This window comes from Protomyctophum bolini, assembly GCF_963924005.1.
Source record: "Protomyctophum bolini genome assembly, chromosome: 19".
NCBI lineage: Eukaryota > Metazoa > Chordata > Actinopteri > Myctophiformes > Myctophidae > Protomyctophum > Protomyctophum bolini.
In genome coordinates this window covers 26,962,101-26,988,482 of record NC_137880.1, presented here as the reverse complement: position 1 = coordinate 26,988,482, position 26,382 = coordinate 26,962,101, and the positions used below count along the sequence as shown (strand labels likewise).

Genomic DNA, 26,382 nt, shown 5'->3' with positions numbered 1-26,382 from the left:
AGTAATTCTTGATTTTTGCCTTTTATTTTCAGTTGCAGATATCGTGATACATCATTGATGAAATCTCTTGCAATAAATATATCGAATATCGTGATATATTATCATTATCGAGGGCCTAATATCACCACATATATTGTATCATGAGGTACCATATCATCCCACCCCTAGTACCAAGAACATCCAGACCCCAGGAGAGCGCCCAGGGGGCCAGCCCGGTTCCGGTGTGCCGCCCCGCATCTGAAACAGTCGAGAAATGACAGAGTTACCGTGTGGGGGTCCCAAAATCACATAATGGCTGCAAAAAACTCAGCCTCCCATCATGCACCTGTGCACGGGGGTCGCCAAATTATTTTAGGGGTCCCCAAATGATTTACAAAAAGTATTTTTCAACTTCATTGCTGGAAATTTGAAATGAAGAGTTTACATAGTACATGCAAAACTTTCCTTAATGATTATATCTGGTTTCAGTACTTATTTATGAATTAGGTTATTGTAGCGGTTAAAGAACTATTGAGGTGAGACATTGCAGTATGGTTCTTCACCATACTGAATTATTGTATTGTATTGTTCTGAATCTCCAGTGAGTATACCCAGTCTGAATACACAGTCATTTAAGGTGTATCAGTGCTGAGGCAGCTAGTGAAATTCCACTGCCCTAACTCCAGAAACAGACAAAGACGCATTGAGATCAAAACTTCCAGATCTTTATTGATGTGAGGTTATTGAGAGCAAAATCCTGTCTGTAAAAACCTTTTAACTGGAAGCAGAACATAACAAAAAGTCACCCATGACCGGTGTTAACTTGACACCGACGAGAAACTACATTCCCCTGTTTGAACCACATCCCTGTGACAAGCCAGAGGTGATGCTGCATGGATACTGAAGACTGGGCTTTTTAGGAAGAAATTAGAGGCCACTGTTTGCGAATGGCTCTATTGTTTAATTGTATCATACGGTGTATTTTAAAAATAAAAGATAAATATGTAATATAAATTGAGAACTGTTTTTGTCTGTCTAGTGTCATCGACTCCTGTGACAAAACAGACTGGGTCGTTAGCCATTGAATAGTTGGGTTAACATTTTGCTAATGTGTAAAGTGAATATCTGGGTGACTGCGTAACCATGGTCTGTCCACCTTCCTCTCAATTTTCGGCATTCTTTCCACAACGGCCTGAGGATGGGCTAGTCCTCTGCTTTGGCTTCCATCTCCTCAGCGTCATCATCTCCGTCCACTTCAGCATTCTCTCTCTCTAGCCTCTCCAGCTGCCGGGCCAACTCTGTCTCATCTGTGTCGGTCACCACCTTGGGCTGATATGGTTTACAGAACATTTATTTGCATGATGCATACATAACAATGCATTTCCAGAAGGTACTTATGAACCTTCATTCAAAACATGATTTGGGTGGAATGGGGAAGGTATTTTCCTTTACAGTTAAAGGGTATGTTTGGTGATTTTAGAGCCAATATCTGGCTTACCAATAATATTCACAGTAGAAAAATACCTCCCGAATAAGCCAATTTGACGGCATTAAGGTGACCAATCAAACACCATCTTTAAATGAACAGCCCAGAAAGCAGCAGCAGGATTTTCACTCAGTGTATAGGCTAATGCAAATTACAATCGGACCGGTCAGAGCTACAGCATAGAATTCATCAAATGTGCGTTAAATTACAAGGTTTAATTGATGTACTCTGCAACTCCTTGACAAAATTGAGCTCACCAAATCTGACAGGTTTCTGGATTTAAAATACATTGTAGGTAAAAGTTTGTAAGTAGCAAATTATACGTATATAAAGACAAAAATTGTTTTCATTAAGTGCTGCTTCTCACCTCCATTTGGATGTTAAAGACCCCCCTCTTCTCCTCGATCTTCTCCTTGATAGCAGCCATGGCCTGGTTGAGGACAGACAGGCCCTCTGTGCGCTCCAGAGTGGTCGTAGTCATCACGTACCGTGGAGGAGCGATCAGGTTGATCTGCCAACCACAAGTCAACACTGGTTGAATACAGTGTCCATGTCATCTGTGGACTGATGGGTTAATGTTTCAGGTTTCAGCTAATCGCACCTTAATAGGCATGACCTCCGTTGAGCAGCCCAGTCCTGCCCGCAGGGCAGCTTTGACGGCATCGATCCCCTCATACCCGTAGCACGCCACTTCAATGTCTGTGAGATGGATAAACATCTTATAGTGAACACTGAACATAATCCATGAAGAAGAAAAAATGACAATTAAAAGAATCTCGGGTTTAGCTGTTGATCGGTAAAGTTGTGTAATGCTAATGAAATACCATTGTGGTTAGACATTGGGTACCTCCCATTATTATTATGTCCCACTTACAGTATGCACAATAATGCTAAAATGTATATTCGGGTGTCTTGGTGGTGACTATGGCAAGGTCACCCACCTGCTCTGATTTTGACAGCCTGTGGAGTGAGTCGCCTGTTGATGTTGTCAATCAACACAGCCCTCTCTTCCTCTGTCAGCTCCAGGCAATCGAGGATGGCGGGATCTCTGTAGAAGTCAAAAAGGAGAAGTCCAACGATTCTTTATTTTGCCGTTTTCTATGGAAACCCTTAGTGTAAAATGGGCCTCAGAATAGAACTGAATGGCAGTTTCATTAATATATATAAAATATAAATAAAACACCTGCAGTGTATTAAGAGTGAATCTCATAGTCAGTCAGGTAATAAAAAATAAAAAAACACACTTGCTCTCTTATCAAATTCCATGCTCAGCCAATCAAATCATCACATTCCGTGGTACACAGCACACACAAAGCTAGGCATAGACGCAGTCGCAGTCTTACAACATTGCTTCCATGCGGATCTCAGATGTCATATTGATTCTGTGTGTGATGTCATAGTTAATTCCAAATACAATGTTATTTTCCTCTCCGGTTTTAAATATTTACAAACATATTCAGGAATTTATGTCGCTCTTCTGTCCAGTGGTTCGCGACTCACGAGAGTAGCCGTAAAGTGCACAAACAGACAGACACAGACAAACCTCTTCTAGACAGCCCACCTCCTATTAGGTGCCATGTCATAAAGACATATACAGTATAGATAGAAAGTACAAAGAGCTAAATGGCAGGCATGTGAATATAATCAATAGTCTTAAGGAAGTACTTACGACACAGCCTGTTTGAAGACATCATATGCTCCATATCCTGGCCGCTTGTACTTCTCGTCAAAGACCCAGGCAGTGCGCTGAAACAAGCTTTCTAGCTGTTCGTCCTTGGTGTATTCCAGCACCTCTGCCACGTGTCGAAGAATGCTGTACACCTGCAATCGCGACAGCCCAGATGGTTGTCAGTGCAACCAACCATTTGTATTAATGGAAATCAATGGGGTTCTGTTAGGGCTGAGAGTCAGTCATACATAGATGACTGATGTCACAGCCACAGTCCGAGAACCACATGGGAGCCATCCTATTCCCATTTGGACCCTCTACATGATTATATTTTTTACGTTTCCATGTCAAGTATAATAAATCATGTGAGAGCTGACGGGATTGAAAGAGGTGAACTCCAATACCATAAGGTCTGCCTCATGGCTAACAGGATTTAGCCACTGTTCCACAAAAATGAGAACAGAGGCAAAACCAAATGATCAATGATTGACAATTATTATAGAATAAAACTTAAATGTGATCAGTGGGTTAGGGGATGAATAATAATGACGGTCATAATTTGACTTACGGTTTTGGATTTGGTGAATTTATCTTCACACTTAATGGCCTCCTCTGGAGAAACTCTTCTTTTTGACAAATCAATGTATCCTAGAGAGAGTTGAGAAGGGAAAACATTACTACAGGCTTTTTAACATGCTGCTGCTTGTTAGGCAGGTCGTTCTGAAGTAAAAACTTCAGAATGTTTACTGTAAAACCTATTTATTTAGCAAACACAATAATGTGGTAGATTTTTGATTAATTGAATACTTTATTAGTTAAAGATGTAAATAACACAGAAGTAAATTAACACATAAGGCCTATTCATAGTTGAGTTTTCGGTCCACCAGAACAGAGGTTTTTATGGCACTGCTCTTGGTCCATCACCATGCTCAAATCTCTATTATTTAATTCCTTTGTTCTCTCGTTCTCCCGCTGGCTGCTGCTCTGTTTCGGGAGTTCGTTTTTTACATTAGGAGCTCAGCTCGCCATGGAGCAAATAAAAGCAGTGCTGTCCTGTGTCCTGGCAGTGACAAGTGTGTGTGTGTGTGTGTGTGTGGGGGGGGGTGATAGTGGTGGTCACCTCATCACCGAAAACTGGACTATGAAAAGGCCTTTAGGCTAGGCAAAAAAAATAACAATAAAAGTCCTGGGGACTTGTTTCCATTGTGGTCCTAGGATATATATAAATACAAGGACACTCGCCCTAAAAACACGCTGGCCTGGGGAAAATCCAGTAAAGTAACCTGAGTAAACTATGCTTAAACCTAACCTTATTCCTAAACATAATCTCAGTAAAACTATGCCAAAACCTAACCTTATTAAACCTCAGTAAAACTATGTCTAACCAAGCGTGTTTTGCTGCGAGCGTTCCGGTTGCCCAGGGATGACATAGCTGGTGGGGGAATAGGCCAATGTATTTGAACTTTTACTGCCGAGATCGCCTTCTGGTCCAAACACCCTCTGCGCCGAGATCGCCTTTTTTAACCCATTCTAGGCGGGAACCCATATTTGGGTTCTGTACAGTATTCAAAAATGTAAACATTTTGGATTTAGAGGCGTTTTTAGAATCGGCCTCAGGCCTAAATGGGTTAATATAAATTGACTACGGTCCAAGAGGCCAACAGCAAGAGGTGCCATCTTTACTTTACTTCCCGTGTCTGCGTGAAGTGGGTGGACACATTTTTACGAGAGAGGAAGAATGTTGGACTCTACTCATTTCCAATGGGAGAATGAACGTGAACACAGCTTCTGAACGATTTAGCTCCATGGTCACTGAACTAAATACTGGATCCAATCACAAGGCACACAATATTTCCAAGATATTCATACTAAAATGGCTTTTTTTAGCGAGACAAATCAGGAGAAAATCTACTTTATTATCGACCATTTTCTTTCCCAGAAACAAACTCGGGATCTAGTAACAGTAACCATTGGACGTTTGCGGGATTTGCCGTCTGATGCCCACTTCGGAGACCATTTGTAGGATGTGTAGTCCATTGCGCCTCTAGTGACTCCAATGAAGATGATCGTATGTCTTCCTATATTAAAAAGATGTGTTACAGTTCACAACTGTGTTCTCTATGCGTTCATAACGCTCCGGTTTGGGTGCGATGAAAAAAAAGCACAGAAGTGAACATTTCTATGGGAACGCAGTTTTTAGACATAGAAACGTTAACGTAAGTTTACCAGAAAAACGTTAGGAAGATATATAGAAGATCTTTGCAGAATCGGTCCTCAGGTCTTACCCTTCTCTTTGTCTACTCTGATGACCACTACACACTCATTGCGACCTATGCGGATGAGCTTATTGATGGAGCGGATACGTCGACGTGACAGCTCACTGAGCAGGATCATGCCCTCAATGTTGTTGTACTCCAAAAGGCTGACATAGGCACCCATCTCCGCGATGGACCTCACGTTCACCATCACAACATCCTCCACCTCTGGGAACCGGTGCTGGTAAAATCGACAGCTGAGTCCAGGCATCTCTGTGAACAAAAAAAACGAATGAGAAAGGGATCAAATCAACAACAACAACAATGAAGTTATTAATCCATTATCAGAGTGTACATTTCATTTAATGGATAAGAACGAGAAGGGGTCAAATGGTTCATCCTTGAAAAAACAGTAACAAATGGATAAAACGGAATTTAAAATACAGACTGCACTGACATGGTATAGGAATGGACAATGTTTATTCACACGTCAATGTCACATATAATCATTATGACCGTTTTGAGATCCAAAGCTATGTCTGATGCAATGCAGCCCATAATCCAGCTGGACAAACAAATTCAGCCAATTTAAGATTAATGACATAAACTGGAGGAAGAAAATAAAGTTGGTAGTCGCATTATGATTGTATGATGAGCACTGTCAGTAGATAACACGGCCGAAGAACAAAAAAATAGATTATATATATATACTTTGGCTAGTCCGCTTGAGGGCTGCTCCTCAACTCACATGCGGCACATGCACCACTGTGCTAGTGATAGCAGCTAGCTAGCTATTAGCCTTAATCTACAGACACTCAGCCGGTAAACAGCTGGTTCATTCATTACAAGTTGACGAAGCGACTCACCTGTGTCATGTGGTTACAGAACGATACAGTGGAATGTTCTGTATTGGAAGTGTTTATAAATCCAATATTTGCTTTCTCTCTCTTGGATTTGGTAAAAAAAAAACTGTTGGCCCGCTAACTCTTCATCGGTGTGCTGTGCTATTTTTTCTGTCGACCCGGAAGAGATCGTTCTCCACTCCGACTCCATTTGACATGCCCATGGCAGTGTTGCCATATTTTGTCAGATAAATAAGCAACTATGAAAACAAGCCCTTTGTTTAGACCCAGGTCTGTTTACTTTAGACCTATCTTATCTGTTGCCTCTCGCAATTTTCAAATGCTATATCTTAAACTAGACTAGTATATACTCTAGAATAGATTCTATATAGCATTCGGAGATTGTGGAATAGTTGTCTGGCTACGTGAGACTAGACCTAACCTGATTCCGCCAGATGGGGGCGGTATTGATTCACAACAAATGTGATTGTGACGCAAACGTCTTTTCAGTCTACCTGCATAGGCTATTTGAAAATAGCAGCTCTAGTACAAGCTTCACAACGCCCGCAGACGGGTAATTGTAGACCTGCTATTTTCACAACTCTTGCAATGAAATGTTTTCATGAAAATTAATAAAGCGAACCTAAATAAACAAGTGCACTTTAGAAACAAGTGAAAAAACAACAACTAAACTGTACTGGAAAAAGAAACCCAAACTCGCTTACAATACGCCGAAATGGCAACGCTGGTCCACGCACACTCGACTGGCGTGACAGTCACATGACCAGCACACCAGCTGATTCACGACGAAGCTGCAGGACCCCAAGATCACGACTCATCAACAGCGCATCTTTATTATAATCCTACGTGTAGAATAGATTATTTACTGTTGTGTTATTTGCAGGGACACACTAGCTGGTCAAACATTTCCACCGTCCCACCATTTTGTTCGTAGAAACGGAGCTGCCATCGACCAAAGGACAAAATGTCAGGAAAAGACAGGATCGACGTATTCCCGTCCAGAATGTAAGCAGCTTGTGTTTTGCTAGCTCCCAAAAAGCCCGACCTCGTCGTACGATGGCGAGGACCGCTGTGAACTTGTAGATTGATTGCTCGACACCGTCGTGCGACGGAGCATAAACTCAAGTCATAATAACAGCTTGCTTAATAAATAATAGAGCAAGGTTATTTTCTGATGAATTGAAAGAGGACCTTTATGTAAACAAGCCTTTTTCTGGTTTTATCCTCTTAGCAGATGTTGTATTGACCTGTACTTTTATTTTATTTGATTGTACCCCATTCTACAAACTGTTAATACAATTTTCAACCAATCTATCACATAATTATCTCTCACTAGGCAAGCCGAAAGCAGATGATTACATTTTGACCCATTTTGTGGTTCAGAACGTGAGATATTTAGAGTATTGTTTTATTCTGCATATTGTACCAAGGAAAACGTAGGCTGCATTTGAGGAACTGTGTCATGTGAGGCCTTGTGTGTACACTGTACAGTACATGATCCAGCCGAGCTGCAGCTATAATTCCATTGACTGTTGACATGGATGTTTTAATTAAAACCCCAAACTGATCAGATTCCTGACCCTGATCGTTATAACTTGGTGTATTGAAAAGCATGATTATTTACTAAATAAACATTAATTAATCCAATCGTGATTGAATTGAACATTTTACTTGCAGGGTACAGACCATCATGAAAGCCAGACTGAAAGGGGCCCAGACTGGTCGTAACCTGCTCAAGAAGAAAGCTGATGCCCTCTCCATGCGCTTCCGCTTGATCCTACGCAAAATAATTGAAGTAGGTCAAAGCAACTGATTACCGGTATTCGTTCTGTTCTAGTTTTTCTGGTCCGGACAAAGGTGGAATTTACCGTCTTATACTTACCATCCCCAGACCAAGACCCTGATGGGAGAGGTGATGAGAGAGGCTGCCTTCTCTTTGGCCGAAGCCAAATTTGCTGCTGGGGATTTCAGGTAAAGGGTCATTAGGCAATGCCAGTGATTCTCAAACTGTGGATTGGGGCACGACTGATGAGGTTGATTTTTTTTTAATAATATATAAAAGAAAATGGCATGGTAGTTTTTCTTTACAATCTTGTGATATCGATAAACAGGAACTTACGTTAGTTCCATAGATCCAAGCCGGAACACAATCGATTGATTGATCATTATTAAATGCACGCAGCCCACCCATCTGACCAGAGGCCGTTCCAGGGAAGCCTTTGGTGACACAGTCCACCCCTGGAATGATGTGCCCAATAGACCATATCCACACCGATTACAACCACTGTTGTAAGACTGAACATACAGTCTTGGAATGTTTTGTCTGAAAATAGAAATTAGATCTCTATAAAATGTGGTTAAGTTAAAAAACAACAACGCTGAAGACACTTTGTTAGTTCAAGTAGATATAGGCCCTGATCCAGGCTGTCTGATCATGTTTGCTGCTGAAACATCTGTCACTCACATCCATCCTCATTTCTACAGCACTACTGTAATACAGAATGTGAATAAGGCCCAGGTGAAAGTCAGAGCCAAAAAGGACAATGTGGCAGGTTAGTATCAAAGCTATCGGTCATCTTCTCATTACTAGAATCCCTAATTGATGTGATCTGATTCCTTATGTGTCCTTTCTTCTCTTTTAGGTGTCACCTTGCCGGTGTTTGAGCACTACCAGGAAGGCGGGGACAGTAAGTAATTTCTCACCAGGCTATTTATTATTATTATTACACAGCTTTGTTGAATACTGTGTTCTGTGATTTCTGTATATGTTGCTTTGGAAGTAGAAGCTTGTAAGCTTGGTGATGATATGTTTGGAACAAAAACATTACTAGTTTGAAACTAATAAATGGCCTGCTATTTTCTCTGTACATGCAAGGTTATGAGCTAACCGGTCTGGCTAGAGGAGGAGAGCAGCTCTCTAGATTGAAAAGAAACTATGCCAAAGCTGTTGAGCTACTTGTGGAGTTGGCCTCCTTACAGGTAGGAGGTGCTATTGCAAACATGTAAAGATAATTTAATTGGTAACTTTGTTGATAAAAAAATTCTGAGGATGACATGAAAATCTAACACTTCCCTTTGCCCTATACAATAGAAAATGATATGATTCTAGTTTAACAGAAAAGTTGCCATTTTAAGCACCACCACTTATCAATTATAGCAAAAGGATTTGCTCATGACAGTAGGCTCATATTATGTCAACAGACTTCTTTTGTCACTCTGGATGAAGCCATAAAGATTACCAACCGCCGTGTCAATGCTATTGAGCATGGTAAGTTCATGCCGTGTTAAGTTTGCATCAAGTAGCACCAATTAAACAAATACAGTAAGCAGAACCCCAGCAGTGTGATAGTAGCTGATGGCATATTTACCCTTTCTTTCTACTTCCATAACAGTGATCATCCCTCGTATTGAGCGCACCCTCACCTACATCGTCACAGAACTGGATGAGAGAGAACGAGAAGAGTTCTACAGGTGATGTCAATTAACTGGTATCTTTCATCTAGAACTGAATCAGTTCTGTGCTGGTTATGCCTGCTACAGTAAAGCAGTTAAAAATTGACTCCCAACACCTAAGAGCTGCTCAGAATGTCCATATTACTGTTGGTCACTGGGGCAGCTGAACTGGTTATGTATGGAGTGTTTATTTCTGTAGCAATGGGTAGCATTTTCCCTTCACATGGACAGGCTGGTCCAGCCAGTGTGGGGATTCAACCTACCAAAAGCTCACAACACAACATACCCATGTTTATTGGGAACAAAAAAGATGAAACTTCTGATATTTCCATCTGCAGGCTGAAGAAGATCCAGGAGAAGAAAAAACAGCTGAGAGAGAGGACAGAGAAGGAGATCGCTGCTCGCCTGGCCAAACTGGGTCCCATCGCTGAGCCCTCTAACATGCTAACGGAAGAGATGGACGAGGACCTGCTCTTTGAGTGACACACTAGCTGCACCTCGTATGTGTCACAGACTCACCCCTCATCCTATTTATTTTGTGCCTCCCAGTCCATGTTTGTCTATTTGTGCAAATTAGTTATTTTTGTGTACACGTTGTGAACATGTCGTTTTCAGTATTGAAGATACTAGGTGACAAAACGTATTACTGTATTGAACCAAAATGCCCGAAACATCAACCAATGGCTGCTACTAGCGAGAGCATCTGTTCAGTACATAAACTAGGAAGTGAACTATTGGTGTGTGTGATTGAATGAAGGTTGTAAATACTTAATTCTCATCACATTGTTTGCAGTAAGTTTGTGCAGTCAATAACGTGGTTGTAGATAATTGTTTTCCCCTGAGTGTGCTTGTTGTATGCTGTGGAGGACCAAGACATGGACCAAGGATGTTCACAGAACCTGTATGTCATCAAAACAAGCCCACAATGCACAACACTTCATCCGAAATAAAGATGATCCGAGTATATAACCGGTGGCATCTGAATTTTCATTCTTACTTTTAAGATCTTAAGGGAGATTGTCAACCAGTCAGTTTGTTTTAATCAAGGTTTTAGTTCTGGTTATGTTTAACCAACTGAGCAAAGATGCTGTGATTGGATTCGTTATGTGCTGAAAGGCATTGTACTAAATATACATTTGAGTGGTGCAACCACTCCCTTACGGAGCTAGCTGTGTGGGTGGCTGGGTGCCTGCCTGGCTGGGTATGAGCATGAAAACAGCATGGTTGTTTCTCACCACCTGTGCACAACCTAACAAACACGCATGATTTCGGGTGTACAATACAGTAGAGGGACCAGCACACGGTAACTGTCATTTCTCTGCCGTTTCGGACACGGGGGGCAAGGAATGGAAACCATTTTAACACCAAACTGCTACATGTGGCACATTATTTTAGGGGTTGAACTAATTCATTAGGTTGTAATGAGTTAAGACCAAGACATTGTTTCTAATAACATCCTTGGTCACCAACCTGGCAAAGACTTGGTCTTGTCCGTGGCAAATTCTAGATGTTCTGATTTACACACCATTATGTTCTTATTTTGATCATAACACCCACTTTAATACTGAATGTTAAGTCTTCAGAATGAGTGACAATTATGGCACATTAGTACTAGTCTCAAATGTATTTTCAAAGAGCCCCTTAAAGCCAAACACACAGTCTGAAGCGGGTGCGCAGCGACGCAGCACATCATAGCCGCACAGCAACACCCACAGGACGCGGCGCGCTACCCAGCCATGACCACGGATTCCCGGATGGAGGCCGTGCAGCAACGCCTGGAAAATAGAACAGCGGCGTATCGGAGCGTCAGGCGAGGCGTGAAGGCGGTGTGGGATAGGATTCATTGAAAATAACGGAGGCGGCTGTTTTGACGCGCGACATTCAGACGGTGTGTTTTGGGCTTAACTCTGAGAGTGCGGGTCCATTTGAACACTCATTCAGGGTTATCTACGGTACTCATTTTGCATGTCTGACAAAAGTCCACCACAAGCCAACATGGCGATGACCCCTGCTTGCAGGTCTAAGTGGTTTTCATACTGAATTGCTTTGTATTAAATGTGAACAAATTAAGAGTTCATACATTATGTATAAAAATCAAGTTTATTCAAAACAAATGGCAATGATACAAAAACAAATGGAAGCATTTTTACAACTGCAAATCATTCCTAGCAGCTGTATTTTCCTATAGTGGTTTTGAGGTTGTAGCTACAGGTGTACAACCAGCCATTGTTATGCCAGTCATGTTCAGTAGATAAAGAATAATGCTCCCTTGGTTTATGGATGAGAACATGTTTACCATGAACATGACCAGAAAAAAAAAAAACTTCCTCAATAAAAGACATGGGTCCCCAAACCTGAAAAAGTAAAATGAAATACATAAGTACTGTGCATACTCAATTTGTATAGAACACTTCAGACATTTCTATTCAGGACAATCCATGGGACCTCAGTGACGCATGGTGGTAACTATGAAGATAAGTGGTCTCCAGGGCAATTCATTGGGAACCTCAGAAAAGTAGAGTGGCTGTGTAGCTATACTTTCCACTTATTGGCATGAAATCAAATGTGAGGAAGCTATGGGGAAATGGCTTAACAGTCTACAGTTTAATCTTGAATCCCATCTCAATATTAGAATATTACATGAGACCAAATTAAGCCAGAAATGTCAACCATCTGAATTGATGCAACACAGATGGCTGTGTTGACTCTGGACTTGATACAACACAGTGGACCAACACCAGCGGATGACAAGGGAGAACAAATCATCACAGACAGTGAAAACGTCACATTGGAGTCAACACAGCCATCTACCAGGAGATTTTAGAGCTTTGTTTTTCCATATGTTGACAAGCTTTATTATGGAGATGCTGATTTTCCTTTCCAGCTGGATTTGGCATCTGCCTACACTGCCCAAACTAATATTAATTGGTGTACTGGCCATGGTAATGGTATTACTGTGCTTAAGTGAACAGCAAACTGGCCTGACCTGAACCCCACAGAGAATGTGCAATAAATCGAAAATATATGATACCCGTTCTGAATATATGAACACCAAATTATGTACAGTGTGGGTAATGCAATGTATAGATCACATTACTGATTGGGAAAGAATTGTCCTGTCTCGCTATAGCGCCCGTAGGTTACACTATCACAAACATAGCGGATTTATCCCCAAAAAGCATGTTTTTGCAATAAACTAAGCTCTCCGTTGATTAAACCACCCGCGACATGTGAATGAAATTTGGGGTGGATTGGACATTCCGTTGGTCATATGTGTAATTATTTGTAAAACAGGCCCTTCTCACTAACTTCGATTACAGTCGAACGATACGGCCTCTGAAGATTCTGCCTGTGTTTTAATCAGAGAGATCATGTGTACCGTTTTGTGAGATTTGCACAAAAGCTGTAGGTGGAAGAGCAAAAAGTGTGTTTTGAAGAAAAGTCAAAATGGCAGAAAATCTATCCTTACAACCTATGGTTCAAGAGTTATAATGCGAAATATAAAGTGGGCTGTTATAGCGCCACCATGAGGCCGACTGATGTAATGATTTATTACATTAATTTGAATTATTATGAAACTCCCCTCCAAGTGTTGTAACTGTAGCTCCGACGGTTTCTGAGGGAAAAATACTTGTGGGTTTTCGCATTTGTGGATGGGTAATTTTAATGCACTAATAAATTAATTATTAATCACTAATTGAAAAGTGAAAAAAGGGCTTCGTTAAGACCTCTAATATTATGGTCAATGCCTGAGTGAAAGGTCGGAGCGATTGGTGCAGGCAGTGAGGAGCTACGACAGTGTTTCAGACATTCATTCATTCATTCAGACAGACATTGAGTGAATTATAGTATGATGATGATGTTACAGAAGAAAATGATCTGCATGTGTATAACACCAGACCTCAATGATTAGCGCACATCGTGGGAATCCTCAATTCTGGCCTGAATGATTTTGGAAAGGTAATATAAAAAATGGTTGATCTTCATTCAGTCCTTACTTTGCTTATTTAACCAGTCCAATCTTCTTCGCCTCGGTTTCGTAAATGAGCAGCCTCCACATCTTCACTATGAAGACTTCAGCTTCCTCGTCCAGAACCTGAGCAAGAACAAAGGGCAACTTTAATCCAATAGGCTTGAGAAAGGCAGAGGTTAGAAGCACCTCAAATGTAAACATCTTATCTCTCAATCTAATGGTACAACAACTGGAATGATGATGAATTATGGCAGTTAGTAATTTTGAGAACTTAATATCAACCCCCTTATTGTTGGACTCATCAATAGTCCCAACCAAGTACCTACTGTACAGTAGAATGGATATGCATGTGTGTGTTCTGTTGGCTATTTAAATGTGAGCCACTTACCATAGCAACATCATCTAGAATACGTTGTGGGGTACCATGAGCCATCACCTGGAGGTGGAAATTTCAAAGGTAATCAGTGGTATTCAATACTCATTTTACTTCCTAACTGCAATTCTCCAAAGGTCAACCTTTCTCCAAGGTATTACCTTGGAGCAGACAAAGTCCACTAATGTTGGCTCTTCCTCTCCAATATACTCAATGATCTTTTTATTGATCCAAGGACGGACTCGTCGCTCCATTAATATCTATGGGGAAAAAAATACAGTTTAGAAGGGTACCAAGCTACAACAGAGGCAGCCTGACGATTAGTGTAGATCAACATTTTCATGGGTCGCGAATGAATAAATTAAGGTTTGAAAAATGATGTGATTGAATCAAAAGTTTGGGAACCAAATGTGCAGATGGTTTGTTACTATAGGTAGCTGGACATAATCTCCAGGGCATTTGGGGGAATTTAGGCAGAATAAACGCACCCCTCCATTGACAATTACAAAGTTATTTTAAGAGGCCGCTTAATCCTTAAAACTATTCAAGTAGAACTGCTCACATTGGCCAACATTAAGTAAATTAAGTGAGTGGTGCAACAGCGTCCCATGTTGGTACCCTAAGCCTAAACATACATAGGGACAAAGCTGGGCATTGGAGTGGCTGCACCCTATGGTTGCGCCACTCTAAAAGCTGGTAGCACTGGGCAGTGTTTCAGCACCACTGTCTCACCGTGTCGACCATGGTCCAATCCAGTGGGTAGGAGAAAAGCTCAGGCTTGCCCGTGGGAATCTTCTCTATCAAGCTCTTGATGTGTTTGCGTTTCTCCTCAGTGTCGGCTCCCTTAACACTGGCCAGGGCTGCCGCATCCGCCTCCATGCTCTTCTCGTCGTCATAGTCCAAGGGGACCAGTTTCCGCTTGCGGGGCCGCTCGTCCGTCTCTTCATCATCAAACCTGTTGAAGACACTTTCTACCGTGGGCTTCTTCCGTTTGGTGGCATTGGGCTGGCTGGGGCTTGGTGCGGCGGCACCTAGACAATCACCAAAAATAATAACTTTAATGAATGATAAATTCAACAAAGAATTTCTGCTTGATCTACCTTTTTCTAGCAGTTGAAGGTAATAAGATCGATGTTGGAAAACAATTGACACTGCAATATGTTTTATTCATTGCTTGGCCAGACTAATACCACTGTGTAGATATTCGGTGGAATCTGTGTGAAACCTGCATTTCCCAAAAACAAATGCGTATTTGCATACTGGGCCACGATTGGTCCCCCTCTACTTTTGAGTGAGTGAAATCCAATCACAAATGAGCGGTGCCAGACCAAATCTGCAGAGGGCAGATTTGTCTTTTGCAATGACAGAAGAGTTTTAGCGCAACAGTACTGACCAATTTATCACATACTGCAATGTGTATGTTGAAGTGAATTCCCTTGCATAATAAGTCTCCAGGTGTCACTGGTCTTACCCATTTTGAGGCTCAGGCCAATCTTGGGTCTGTGTTCCTCCTGGGGCAGAGCCTCAGGTGGAGAATTCTCATGGGGGATGATGATGCCGCACGGCGAGTCGCCCCCGGGTGTGTTGGGGGATGCATTGCTGCTGACCGACGACACAGACGGGGCCGCTGTGATTGGCCGCAATGTGGGCTTCAGGCTGGGCTTAGAGTGGGGATTGTCTTCATCCTCATCATTCTCATAATCTTGTTCCTCACCCTCCTCTACCTCATCGTCCGATTGGGCGACTCGTGGGCGTCCTACTTCCCTTCTGTCTCTCTCTCTGTCTCTGTCCCCTCTGTCTCCTCTGCGGTCCCGGTGGTCTCGAGGGGCCTTGTGTTGCTTCCGTTGCTCCTCGGGCTCTGGCTCCGGCTCCGGGAGGGCAGGAGGCTGCCGCAGTCGCTCCTCCTCTTCCTCCATCTAGACCAATGATGATAGGCAGAAACACAGGGGTGTAACCAATCAGGAGATCACGTCACACAATTCAGAGGGTCTGCTAATGAGAGATTATTAATACAGTCAAGCAGGGGGATTCTGAGGATCAAGTGACCTTCACAAAGACAATAGTGCCATACTGGCATGCATGCACACACACACACACACACACACACACACACACACACACACACACCCTGCGTAGCTCTGCGTCAGGGTCTGGATGTCCCTCTGCCAGCAGCCTCTGTCTGATCTCCTGCAGCTCGTCCTGCTCCCTCTTCCTGTCACGCTCGTCCACCTCTACCTCCTTCTCTCTGTCTCTAAGACGCTTCTGCAGCGCACTGCCCCTAGGGGTCACAGCACAAATTACAACATTAAGGAACAAAGGATGACACTGCAACACTGCATGCAACTACTCAGAATCGGGCCTGAGTAAAATAGTATTTGTTTTTATCCTTTGGTGGGAGTTTTATTCATCTTGGCTGCCAGATGGGTGGGGTTTGCCCACCCATCAAGTGTGTCGGTTAGTCTACAGTAGACTGTCCAAGGAAAGTCAAATATAGTGGCCTTTCTGAGATTAATTTACACACCATCTGAATTGTCCACATTCAGAAACATGTAATCTATGATGAGCAGCAACAAGGTCTTGGTTTGCAAACTGAGTGCCTGACCAAACGCTTTAACTAGCTGTGGGGTCCTAGTTAAAAACCCATCTATCTGGTTCACCATGAAACAAAAACTAAAGGTTGTGAACCTATTTAAACATTACAGAACAGCTGCACATTGCACAACAAATTTCTGGTAAATCTATTGGCCCTCCCTGATACCATGTTCAGTCCTGAAGCTCACCTGTAATATTTGGGGTCATCCCTGTCATCATCGTAATCTTCAAGGAACTCCTTCAGTCGTTTGCCTTCTTTAACCTGTAGGAACATTTAGAATTAGAGCCCTAATTTATCATGGTATAATATTGACAAACAATACCACAAAATGTAATCCTCTGAGATGATTACATGAAGCTCATTATTCGTGTTCTGAAACATTTGTACCATGCCACACTGGACTGGAATTCAGATTATGAATCCCACCACAGCTCTAAGACAGACCGGTCGGATTGGCTCCCAGGCAGGGATAGTTTTACTGAGGTTAGGGTTCAGGTTAGGTTTAAGCATAGTTTTACTGAGGTTAGGGCTATGTTTTTTAGACAAAGTTGCAAAAACGAGAACTAGTGTCAATCACAGCAACTACTGGCCAAACACAGCAGGGTTTGCCTAGAGCTGCGGTGCAATCCATAATAAGTTACGCCTCTCTGACACAAGTGTGTCAACACTTCCTGTTACCATTTCTCTCCGGCGTTCATCTTCCCTCTCAGTTTCCTTGGCATGGTCTCGAGCCTTCTTCCTCTCCCTGAGCTCCCAGTTTTTGAGACGCTGCAGTCAAAACAGTGTCACATCAGCAACATATTTGTGTGTATCATTTGGGCCTGATGAGGCAGGGATTAAAGTTTTTTATTTATTTATATATAAACACTTAAGGTTGTTGTCAGGCCATGTTTGTATAATAGAAACTATTAGCACAAGCTTCCGAGCCGATGGACTCAAACGATCTCATACAGGTTTTTATACAGGCATATAAGCATGAGTCTGAAAGAGCAGTGTCTAGTGTATACAATGCTTTGGTTTCAGCCAGGACTAACTCCACAGAGTACATTAAAACTAATTGGGGAAAAGAGTTGGAAATCACCATCACTACAGAGGAATGGGTAAATATGTGCAAAACACAAATTACGTCTACCAACTCAAAAATGTGGAGAGAATTCTGTTGGAAGAACCTAAAATGAAGTCAAGACAATTGAAAATAGAACAGTCATGCTGGAGACAGTGTGGCCACAAGGAGGCGGGCCACGCTCATATATTCTGGACTTGTCCTAAAGTTTTAAGATACATCAGACTTTTTATTGCTGGGAAATATCCCTGAAGAGTTTCTTATACATGATAAATATTTAATCAAGATCCTCTTAGCAACAAGAAAGAAAGCAATCACACGACGCTGGTACCAACAGGACCCACCAACGAAAGAACATTGGATGGACATTACTGAGGAACTGTATGTTATGGAAAAACTAACATTCATACTTACTACAAGAGGATAAATTCTATAAAAAGTGGGATCTCTTTCAGCCTAGCGATAATGTATGAGGATTTCAATGAATGTATCTTGTAATAAGAATAATGCAGCCTTGTTTTTGAAAAACCTGTTTCTATGTCAGTGGTGCTCAACCTTTTTCATGTCAAGGACCCCCAGCATTATCTCTATTGGGCCACGGACCCCCTCTCAAAATATGTAGTTCCGGGAAACCCCCAGAAGCAAATATTTTACTTAAAAATGTTCCATGTTTTCTCTGACAATCAGGCCCACCCCCTCGTTACCTCCTGATAGGCTGATTCCTTTTCTCTCAGCTTCCGCTCCACTCTCCTGCGTTCATATACGTCCTCTTCATCCTCTTGGTCCCGCTTCTTGTCCTTGTCTCGGTCTCGACTCCTCTCCCTGCCAAACACAGAAAAAGATACTTTGTCATTAGAAAATGTTTTTCACTGAACATAACATTTGTAAAAAAATAAATAAGTACTTGCATATTTTTATTTAGGTCATTTCATTATGTTATCCAATAATATTGTTGTCCATTGTTGTTACTTTGAAATTGGATATTTTTTTGCAAGTCACTTTGTGATAACAGGAAGAATAAATCTTGAAACGGGCAGAAAATATGGGATATGGGATTTTTATTTCTTTTTTCCATATTGGCCCACCTTTACTACAAATCACAGTGATCCCTCAATTTGCCAAACCATACTAGGTTAATATCTATCATAGCGTTACCTGGATCGACTGCGTTCAATGCTCTTGTCCCTGTTGTCCCAGTCTCTCTCCCGCTCCCGCTCCTTTGTCCGGCGGTCCCGGTCCGCTCTCTCTCGGTCGCGACTTCTATTATCTCTGTCACGCTCCCTCTCCCTCTCTCTGTCGCGCTCCTTCTCTTTCTCCCTCTCATGGTCACGACGCTCTCGCTCCCGTTCTCGCTCTATGGCCCTGTCTTTCCTCTCGCGCTCAAACTCCGCCCGCTCTTTCTCCCTCTTGTCCTTCTCCTCCTCCAGTTTCTGTAGAGGAAAAGCAGAGAGGGGGGTTCAATGGAGACCCAAACAAGGCAGTAGGGCGTAAGCCATGTTGAGTACAGTTTCAGGAGCACAATCAATTTGTCTGACCTGACAAATTCTCTAAAGGGTGCAGTGGTTACCAGGCTCTGCAGAGAGGCCGAAGTTATTCTACTGTACGTGTCTTTATTCTATGAAACATGCGGTACTGGGGAAAAAAAAATAAACCGACCTTTCTTAGGTATTAAAACATATGTTGGACAAATGTTCCATTTGTACTATTTAAATGTTGAGTTAAAGCACAGCAGCTTCAGGAAACGGAAATACAGAAAAAAGGCGTCAGTCTTTTGTTAAACTAGTTGTTTGTGACTTACAGGTGTTGAACTAGGATTCAGCCCTTCGCTGCCCCTACAAGCCTTTTAAGTTAGGCCTGGGAGGAAAGCAGGTTACACGGTATACAAGGAAAAAAAGGTTATGGGGTTGTCTGTGCTCAAGCATCATCATCATCATCAAAACAACCTTCATTTAAAGATTACGATGGTTACAATGCCATTTGATACAGTGGCTAAAACAAGACAAATGTGACTTCATGAACATCAGTTACATTTCTGTAAAGATAAATGAAATTGTAGAAGCTGTCTTACCCATATAGTAGTCTTCGGTAGGTCCTTGTGACTCATTACTCAGACACACAGACACCACCTCTCCCTACTGTATATGAATACTATATACAAGGTTTTCCATGTCTATGGAAAGATTACAAACCAGGGTCCAAAGCTGACTGAACACTTTGTGGAGTGGTGCATACGTTTGTTGGCTAAAGCAGTGAGGTCTGCAATTGTATAACATTTTAGACATGTAGCACTCGTATCCAGAGTGACATCAATATTAGGTTTACTAGGTTAATATTAGTTTTAACTTCGTAAAACCAGGCATAGCATGCATCATAGCATGTAAACATTATGCTTGGGACTTGATCATTTCTAAACTTAATACAGTGTGAAACAGACCAGTGGAATTTAATGAATATGCTTTAAGAAGAAGGAAGCTCGTCATATCTCCATACCACTGGATGTCCATCCACATCAATTTGTGGGGTTGGTTCTCGTTTCTTTTTACTTACCTCAATGAAGATTCTACCACGGACTGGACAGTAAATGTCTTGATGTTCTTTTTGATCAAAACTGTTTTGTTTTTGTTGTCGTTTCTGTTCTTACATTCAGATTATTTAAGGCAGAAGGACCTAGACAAACTATTACTTTGTGTTATCGTTATCGATGTTTTGTTCACACTCAAAAAGCCAAACAACATAATAGTAGTTTAGGAGTCGACAAGAGTATAAATGGTTCAGCCTGTGGCTATCATCCATGTACTCATGATACTTTTGTTTAATCATTATAATTCAGTTAATTCATACTGGTAATGGCAATAGGCATTGTAGTGTTGAGTGGTATTAAATACGATCAGTAAAGTGAATCGCATTCTCAGTCTTAGTTCTGTAAAACTTATTTTTCCCTTCTTTTTTTCAGTTTCTGATCCACTTAATTGAAATAAATTAACTGATTAAAGCATGACTGTGCTAGGTTAGGTGACTGTTTCAAGCTATGGTATGTATTATTATCTAGTCTAGTTGATTGACATAAATAAAATAAAGCACGATTGATGTAAAATATGACTAAAGATTTAGAGATAGAGGAAAGGTGAGATAAGGATTTCAGAAACACACGACACACACACACACACACACACACACACACACATACAGAAAGTTCATACCTTGCCAGTCTTCAGATCATCATTGCTGCTGTGGAGAGGACGCCCCCCACCCACCCTGACAAAGCCAGAAATCACTGCAGTGGTTATTGATAATAGTCTACGTGCTATAGTATAAACAAATAAACACCATTAATACAGAACATCATTTTACAGAGGGCTTGCACAGGTTCACTGGGCTGTCCAGCTCACAGGGCAGCACTGACGCATGACTCCAAATGGAAATCAGTGTTCTGCCGAATACTCTGTCACTCATACATATCTGGCTGAACAGACAGAGTTCCAAAAGCACGTCAATCAAACACCAAAGTGCCCACGCAGTTGCCCCTGTACAAGTCCTCAAAAGGGGGGCGCCCAGTATATGTATCTAGTAAGTAAAAGCTGATACTTACATCCTATCCTCGCAACTTTTTCCAAAGCTCTGAGATTCATCTTGATTTTGTCACCATATGATCACTATCATAATGGTGGGGTTTAATGAATAGATTAGCTTTTAAGTAACTTTACATCGTCTCCATGCATTTTTTGTGTGCGTGATGAATGTCTAATGACTATTATGGTCACACCTAGGTGGGTTCACAAAAAATGTGGTTACACGTGTCAAATTAGGGCTGAGAATGATATCAGAAATACTAACAGTTGGGCAGTGTTAGAGCACATATGATGTAAATGTTTGAAAAATAATGTGCGACAAAATCAGATGTGTGGCAGCTCAACATTTTAAGGATCTCCAATTCATTGAAGGTGACCAATTTGTAGTGCAGTGTGCATCTTAGCACGATCAAGGAAAATCTTTGTAAATATGTAATCTTTGTAAATGTGTGAAATTAAGGGTGAGTGAACTATATGAGCAGCTGCTGTCCAAAACCTGTAATGTCAATATGGAGATCAAATGAGTTACTGTACCTTGTGGGTGTCACGGAATTTACTAATCTCTCTGGAAATTAGGTCCCTCTTGTCGTCCTCCAATCCGTCAATAGCGTTGATGTCCTCCTGCGGACAAAAGGGGGAAAGTGTAGATGCGCACAGATTACTAGCATTCTGCTATTTTTATTTGTGATCAATCAGAGCATAAATTGACACATAATCAAACTAAATTGCATGCAACTATTTCGTATACTTGCCATTTACAATATCACAAAAATATGACTGTTTTTTTGGTGCCATAGATTATAAAATTGGAAATTTTATTTTATGGTCCTTTGAATAAATAAATAAATCATACTTTATATTGATAGATAATTTTAATAATCGTAAATTGCAGCCATATTTGCATTACAAGAGCTACACAAATTGGGGAGTATTCCCATACCTCCTCTTTTTTCTCCTTCTTTCTCCTATTGCGGCGATGGGCGTCGTCATCCAGTGAGGGAGCATTGAGTTCGCTGGAATGCTCTCGTAAAAGCCCGTCGATAGCACCCTTGACAATTTGATCCTTTTTCTTTGTCTCTTCATCCAGCACCTCCTCCTCATCCAGCCCTCCATCCTTCTGCCACAGCCAGAAAACAACAATACTGTTATCAAATGTGCAAGTTGAATATATTCATGGTAGTTATTTCAAAGTCCCAACATGGAGCGAGAAAGAAAACATGAGCGAGAACAGAGTCAACACAACATGCCATAAGGTCACAGCGTTTTTGGTCACTGCACTAGGGACTTCCTACAGGTTTCTGTGTCAGTGGGGGGTTGAAATATGGGGGCCTTAACAATTTCACAGTACTAATTGTAGGGTTTGTTACTTTGTTTTGAAGATATTTTTTGTGGCTTTCACCTTCATTTTTATTTATTTTTGTAGAGGGATAGAATCACAGTAGGCTGACAGGAAATGGGGAGAGAGATGGGGGGGGTGACATGCAGTGAAGGCCGTCAGGATCGGGAGTCCAACCCGCGGCACACTGCCAGACTGGATTACCAGCCAAGGTGCCTGGACCGCTGAGCCACGGCCCAGGCCAGGATCAGTTATTTTATCCATTTAATTAAAACACACTTTTGGCAAATAGAAGTTGTGAGACAGGACTCCTCGATATACCAAAAAGGAAGCGAATCATTACATTAAATAAATACATTACCCCGTTGGTTGTCTTCTTCTTGGCCTTCCACTCATCCAGCTGGGCTTTGGTCTTGGCATCCACTTTCACAAGCAAACCCTTATCTCCGATCTGCATCTCATGAAGCAGCCGCAGGGCTCGCAGAGTGGAGTCAGGCTCTTTATACTCACAAAAGCCAAAGGCTGCCACACAAAACAGGATGGAAGAAGGTTAAATCACATCATATTTTGTGTGCAATTAGTTAAATGAGAACAGGTTCTCCGAGGAAACCATACAGGCACCAAGCTGCACATCAGGAGCAATTAGGGGTTCAGAGTATTGCTCAAGGTCACTTCAAACGTCAGTGGGGGATCCCGGGATCGAACTGGGTCTGGGAACCTTGCTGTTCCCCCCCGGACGCTCTACTGGCCATTCTACTCCCTATAGGAGTGGTAGAATTTGGTCTCCCTGCTCTTCTCTTGAGAAATGTACATCCTATGGTCTGGTTTGAACACTACTGGTTGACAGGTGGTACTGGTAAAAATTCTGCCCTGAATCAGCAGGCAGGCTCCATTAGTTCAATGGAAAACATTCCAGCACTTGCATGGAGGAACTTAATTCAAATCCAAGGCATGAAAGTTAGCTTTAACAACAAAAATAGCAGATCGTCTACAAGCTTGCAATTCATAGTTTATATTTTAATTATATATATATTTTCTAATAATTTCTGGATTATTCGATTCATCTAAAAAGGAATCAATAGAATAATCACTTATAGACAGTTGCAGCCCTAACTGCAAGTGTACAGTTGTACACATTTACAAAAACAATGTTCAAATTCCCATCCCTCTAGCAGAGCAGCCATCAACAGATATTTCATATGCCAAAATCATTTTGGCTGGTAAATGGTGAAAATAGCAGATGTGAAATTAAAACCGCTAGTTTCACAGAGTTGATCATTGTGCATTTTATGTTACCTTGAAGTTTGCCAGAGGCTCCTTGGACTCTCTTCCAGCTCAGTACGATACCACATTTCTAATGAAAATAATGACAAGGAAACAAGAGTTCATTAGCCATTACAGTACAGAATATTGTGTTGTTTTATGCTTTAGTTTTTATGTTAAATATTTGTTATGAATAGCTCTGGTATTTCTTTGGGTAACTACAACTATCACTTTGGAAATATGTAATGAGAAAGGTTTGCACATTAGCTAGATCTACGACTAGCCTGGAATTGTCTGGTTTGAATGGATCCTCTGGTCACCTGGCCGACCCGCGGTGCTCATCTTTCACAGAGCGTGATGGAACAGTATGGTACGTCAGGCTGACACATGTGGGAACATATTGACCATGAGGATGTGTGTGTGTGTGTGTGTGTGTGTGTGTGTGTGTGTGTGTGTGTGTGTGTGTGTGTGTGTGTTGTTAACTAGTCTCTCAGTTGTTGCTGTTGTAAGTATCCATGTAGCATCATTATTAATAATATGAATCTGATGGTTTACAGAAACCTTAGGTAAATGGGTTAAAAGGGAACTTTGCCGATATATAGTTTATTTTTGTGGATATTTGAAGATGAACACTTCCCGTTTGGTGCCAAAAGCTTTTCATCTCTGCGTTGGACAATTTCAGCACATTTCAATAAGTTATGTAGTCTGGTGGTGATGGTCTAACAGGAGCTCTCAGGACACAGAACTTGTTTGGAAGTGTCTCATCACATTCACATGTTCCACTCACAATACAATGATTCATATTAGCTTAGCTGATATTGAAAACCAGCTAAGTTCCTCTTAAACAAGCTGTCACTTACTGCCAGCAGTTGTCTGATGAGCACATCCGAGGCTTTCTCTGAAATGTTACCCACAAACACTGTGGTGGTGGGGCCACTGTTCTCGTCCTCTTTAGGACGTGCAAGAAGACCCTCCTTCCTGGGGATGGCAGGTTTGCTGATCACTGTCATGGGAGTCTGCAATAGGACAGCTGGTGTTGAACCCATGAGGCCCATATGCAATGGGATCATCGGGGCTCCTGTGACAGCCAATAAGACTCATGTTACCATTTGTTTTAACAGATGTCATTAGAAGTTAAGATGTTGATTACGCACTGTGTGCCTTACCTGTGGGGAACCCTGGATACTGAGGAGGCATCCCTGGCTGGGGTAGCAGCGGTCGGTTAAGATGAGGTGGGAAGGACATCCTTGTTGTGTTGGAGACCAACCTGATAAAAACAAAGAGAAGCAATGGTAGTCTTGAAGCAAACCCCACGTGTTTACCTCACATCTCATTACAGTGTTATTACACTCAGCAATAAAGTTGAAGAAATATGTATAAATTCAAATTGCTTGGTTACTTTTGTTCAGATGACACAAATAATGCATTAATGGCAGGTAATTCTGAAATCCATTCGCCAAGTTTGTTACGCAGTTGTAACTTCCTATTAATAACTTTATCCAGGTCTGCGAGGCAAAGGCCTACCGTTGAGGTTTGTTTTTTGTTGTTGCATTAAATGTGATAGGCCTATAGAGAGATAAACATTACACAAATTGATTAAAACTCATTATTAAAGTAACTAAAACCAGCCAGAAGCAAGCAACTCATGTCATGGCTAGCGAGGTCCACCCATAGAGCTATAAAGGAGTTCCACCCGGCACAGTTTAACGATAAGCTAAGCTAACGTTAACGTTGCGTTATACAAAGTAAAGACTCCCAAGTACCTTTCTAAAGGCCAGTTCAGGCGCAGAATTATACGTACCTTATGTATGTACCCAGAAATAAATGATTTTAAAAAAGGTCGTTATGAACGAGTTATCCTTAATGAAACGCTTAAATTGTGTTCAACGAGCTAGGCGCCTACTAACCGCAGGCCTCAAATCGTTGACGCAAACTCAGAACTCAGAACTGCGTCTACGAGTGATGACGACAGCAGTCAGTGGAGTGCGCTTGTTTTCCGTCTCTGATTTGCGCGATAGTCACTAACATAGATCTACTATGGTCACTAACACCAAGAAGCAGAGGATCAACCACTGTACACACACACACACACGCACGCACGCACGCACGCACGCAATAGTTGGACCTAGATAAACTCATTTTGCTTTAATTTGTGTTATACTACCTTTAGCCTAAATTGATTGATAGATAGATAGATAGATTGATTGATTGATTGATTGAATTTATTTATTTGACAGTATGCATAAGGTCAGGCTACATTTCAAACGAAACGCACAAGTCAATATAAAAACGTTTACAACACAGGATGCACCATTTTCAATTCATCAGAACATTTAGAGACCTACAAATATACACTTATATATAAATTAAAAAAAACAGGATATCATCATATAAAGAAAGTTAAAATGGGTTAAAACCTTAGGTTATATATATATATATATATATATATATATATATATATATATATATATATATATATATATATATATATATATATATGCTCTCAA

At 41.5% G+C, this 26,382-nt stretch overlaps 3 protein-coding genes across 5 annotated transcripts; 1 reads left to right on the top strand and 2 right to left on the bottom strand.

Moving 5' to 3' along the window:
• Nucleotides 1-682: 682 nt before the first annotated feature.
• On the bottom strand, nucleotides 683-6,407 carry eif2s1b (eukaryotic translation initiation factor 2, subunit 1 alpha b). Its single transcript, XM_080790379.1, has 8 exons — nucleotides 6,256-6,407; nucleotides 5,420-5,662; nucleotides 3,703-3,782; nucleotides 3,135-3,286; nucleotides 2,407-2,513; nucleotides 2,067-2,164; nucleotides 1,833-1,976; nucleotides 683-1,308 (listed from the first exon to the last, which is right to left on the bottom strand). The coding sequence occupies exons 2-8, from the start codon at nucleotides 5,658-5,660 to the stop codon at nucleotides 1,183-1,185; spliced, it is 948 nt and encodes a 315-aa protein (XP_080646505.1). The 5' UTR covers nucleotides 5,661-5,662; nucleotides 6,256-6,407; the 3' UTR covers nucleotides 683-1,182.
• A 628-nt stretch (nucleotides 6,408-7,035) lies between these two features.
• Nucleotides 7,036-10,662, top strand: atp6v1d (ATPase H+ transporting V1 subunit D). The gene is made up of 9 exons (XM_080791099.1): nucleotides 7,036-7,257; nucleotides 7,930-8,047; nucleotides 8,144-8,223; nucleotides 8,737-8,804; nucleotides 8,895-8,939; nucleotides 9,128-9,231; nucleotides 9,454-9,520; nucleotides 9,645-9,723; nucleotides 10,044-10,662. The coding sequence occupies exons 1-9, from the start codon at nucleotides 7,217-7,219 to the stop codon at nucleotides 10,186-10,188; spliced, it is 747 nt and encodes a 248-aa protein (XP_080647225.1). The 5' UTR covers nucleotides 7,036-7,216; the 3' UTR covers nucleotides 10,189-10,662.
• A 1,130-nt stretch (nucleotides 10,663-11,792) lies between these two features.
• LOC308334488 (RNA-binding protein 25-like) lies at nucleotides 11,793-25,814 on the bottom strand. 3 transcript variants are annotated; one of them, XM_080791279.1, is made up of 18 exons: nucleotides 25,677-25,814; nucleotides 25,042-25,142; nucleotides 24,736-24,953; nucleotides 23,909-23,966; nucleotides 22,974-23,134; nucleotides 22,217-22,393; nucleotides 21,811-21,897; nucleotides 18,863-19,137; nucleotides 18,412-18,529; nucleotides 17,323-17,412; nucleotides 16,832-16,905; nucleotides 16,179-16,329; nucleotides 15,523-15,967; nucleotides 14,784-15,082; nucleotides 14,213-14,311; nucleotides 14,067-14,114; nucleotides 13,704-13,801; nucleotides 11,793-12,059 (listed from the first exon to the last, which is right to left on the bottom strand). In XM_080791279.1, exons 2-17 carry the CDS (start codon nucleotides 25,118-25,120, stop codon nucleotides 13,709-13,711), a joined length of 2,472 nt encoding a protein of 823 aa, XP_080647405.1. In that variant the 5' UTR covers nucleotides 25,121-25,142; nucleotides 25,677-25,814; the 3' UTR covers nucleotides 11,793-12,059; nucleotides 13,704-13,708. The 3 variants fall into 3 exon arrangements, with proteins under 3 accessions (XP_080647405.1, XP_080647404.1, XP_080647406.1); XM_080791278.1 differs by having other exon boundaries at nucleotides 11,793-13,801; XM_080791280.1 differs by having other exon boundaries at nucleotides 11,793-13,801; nucleotides 22,217-22,390.
• Between the last annotated feature and the right edge of the window lie 568 nt (nucleotides 25,815-26,382).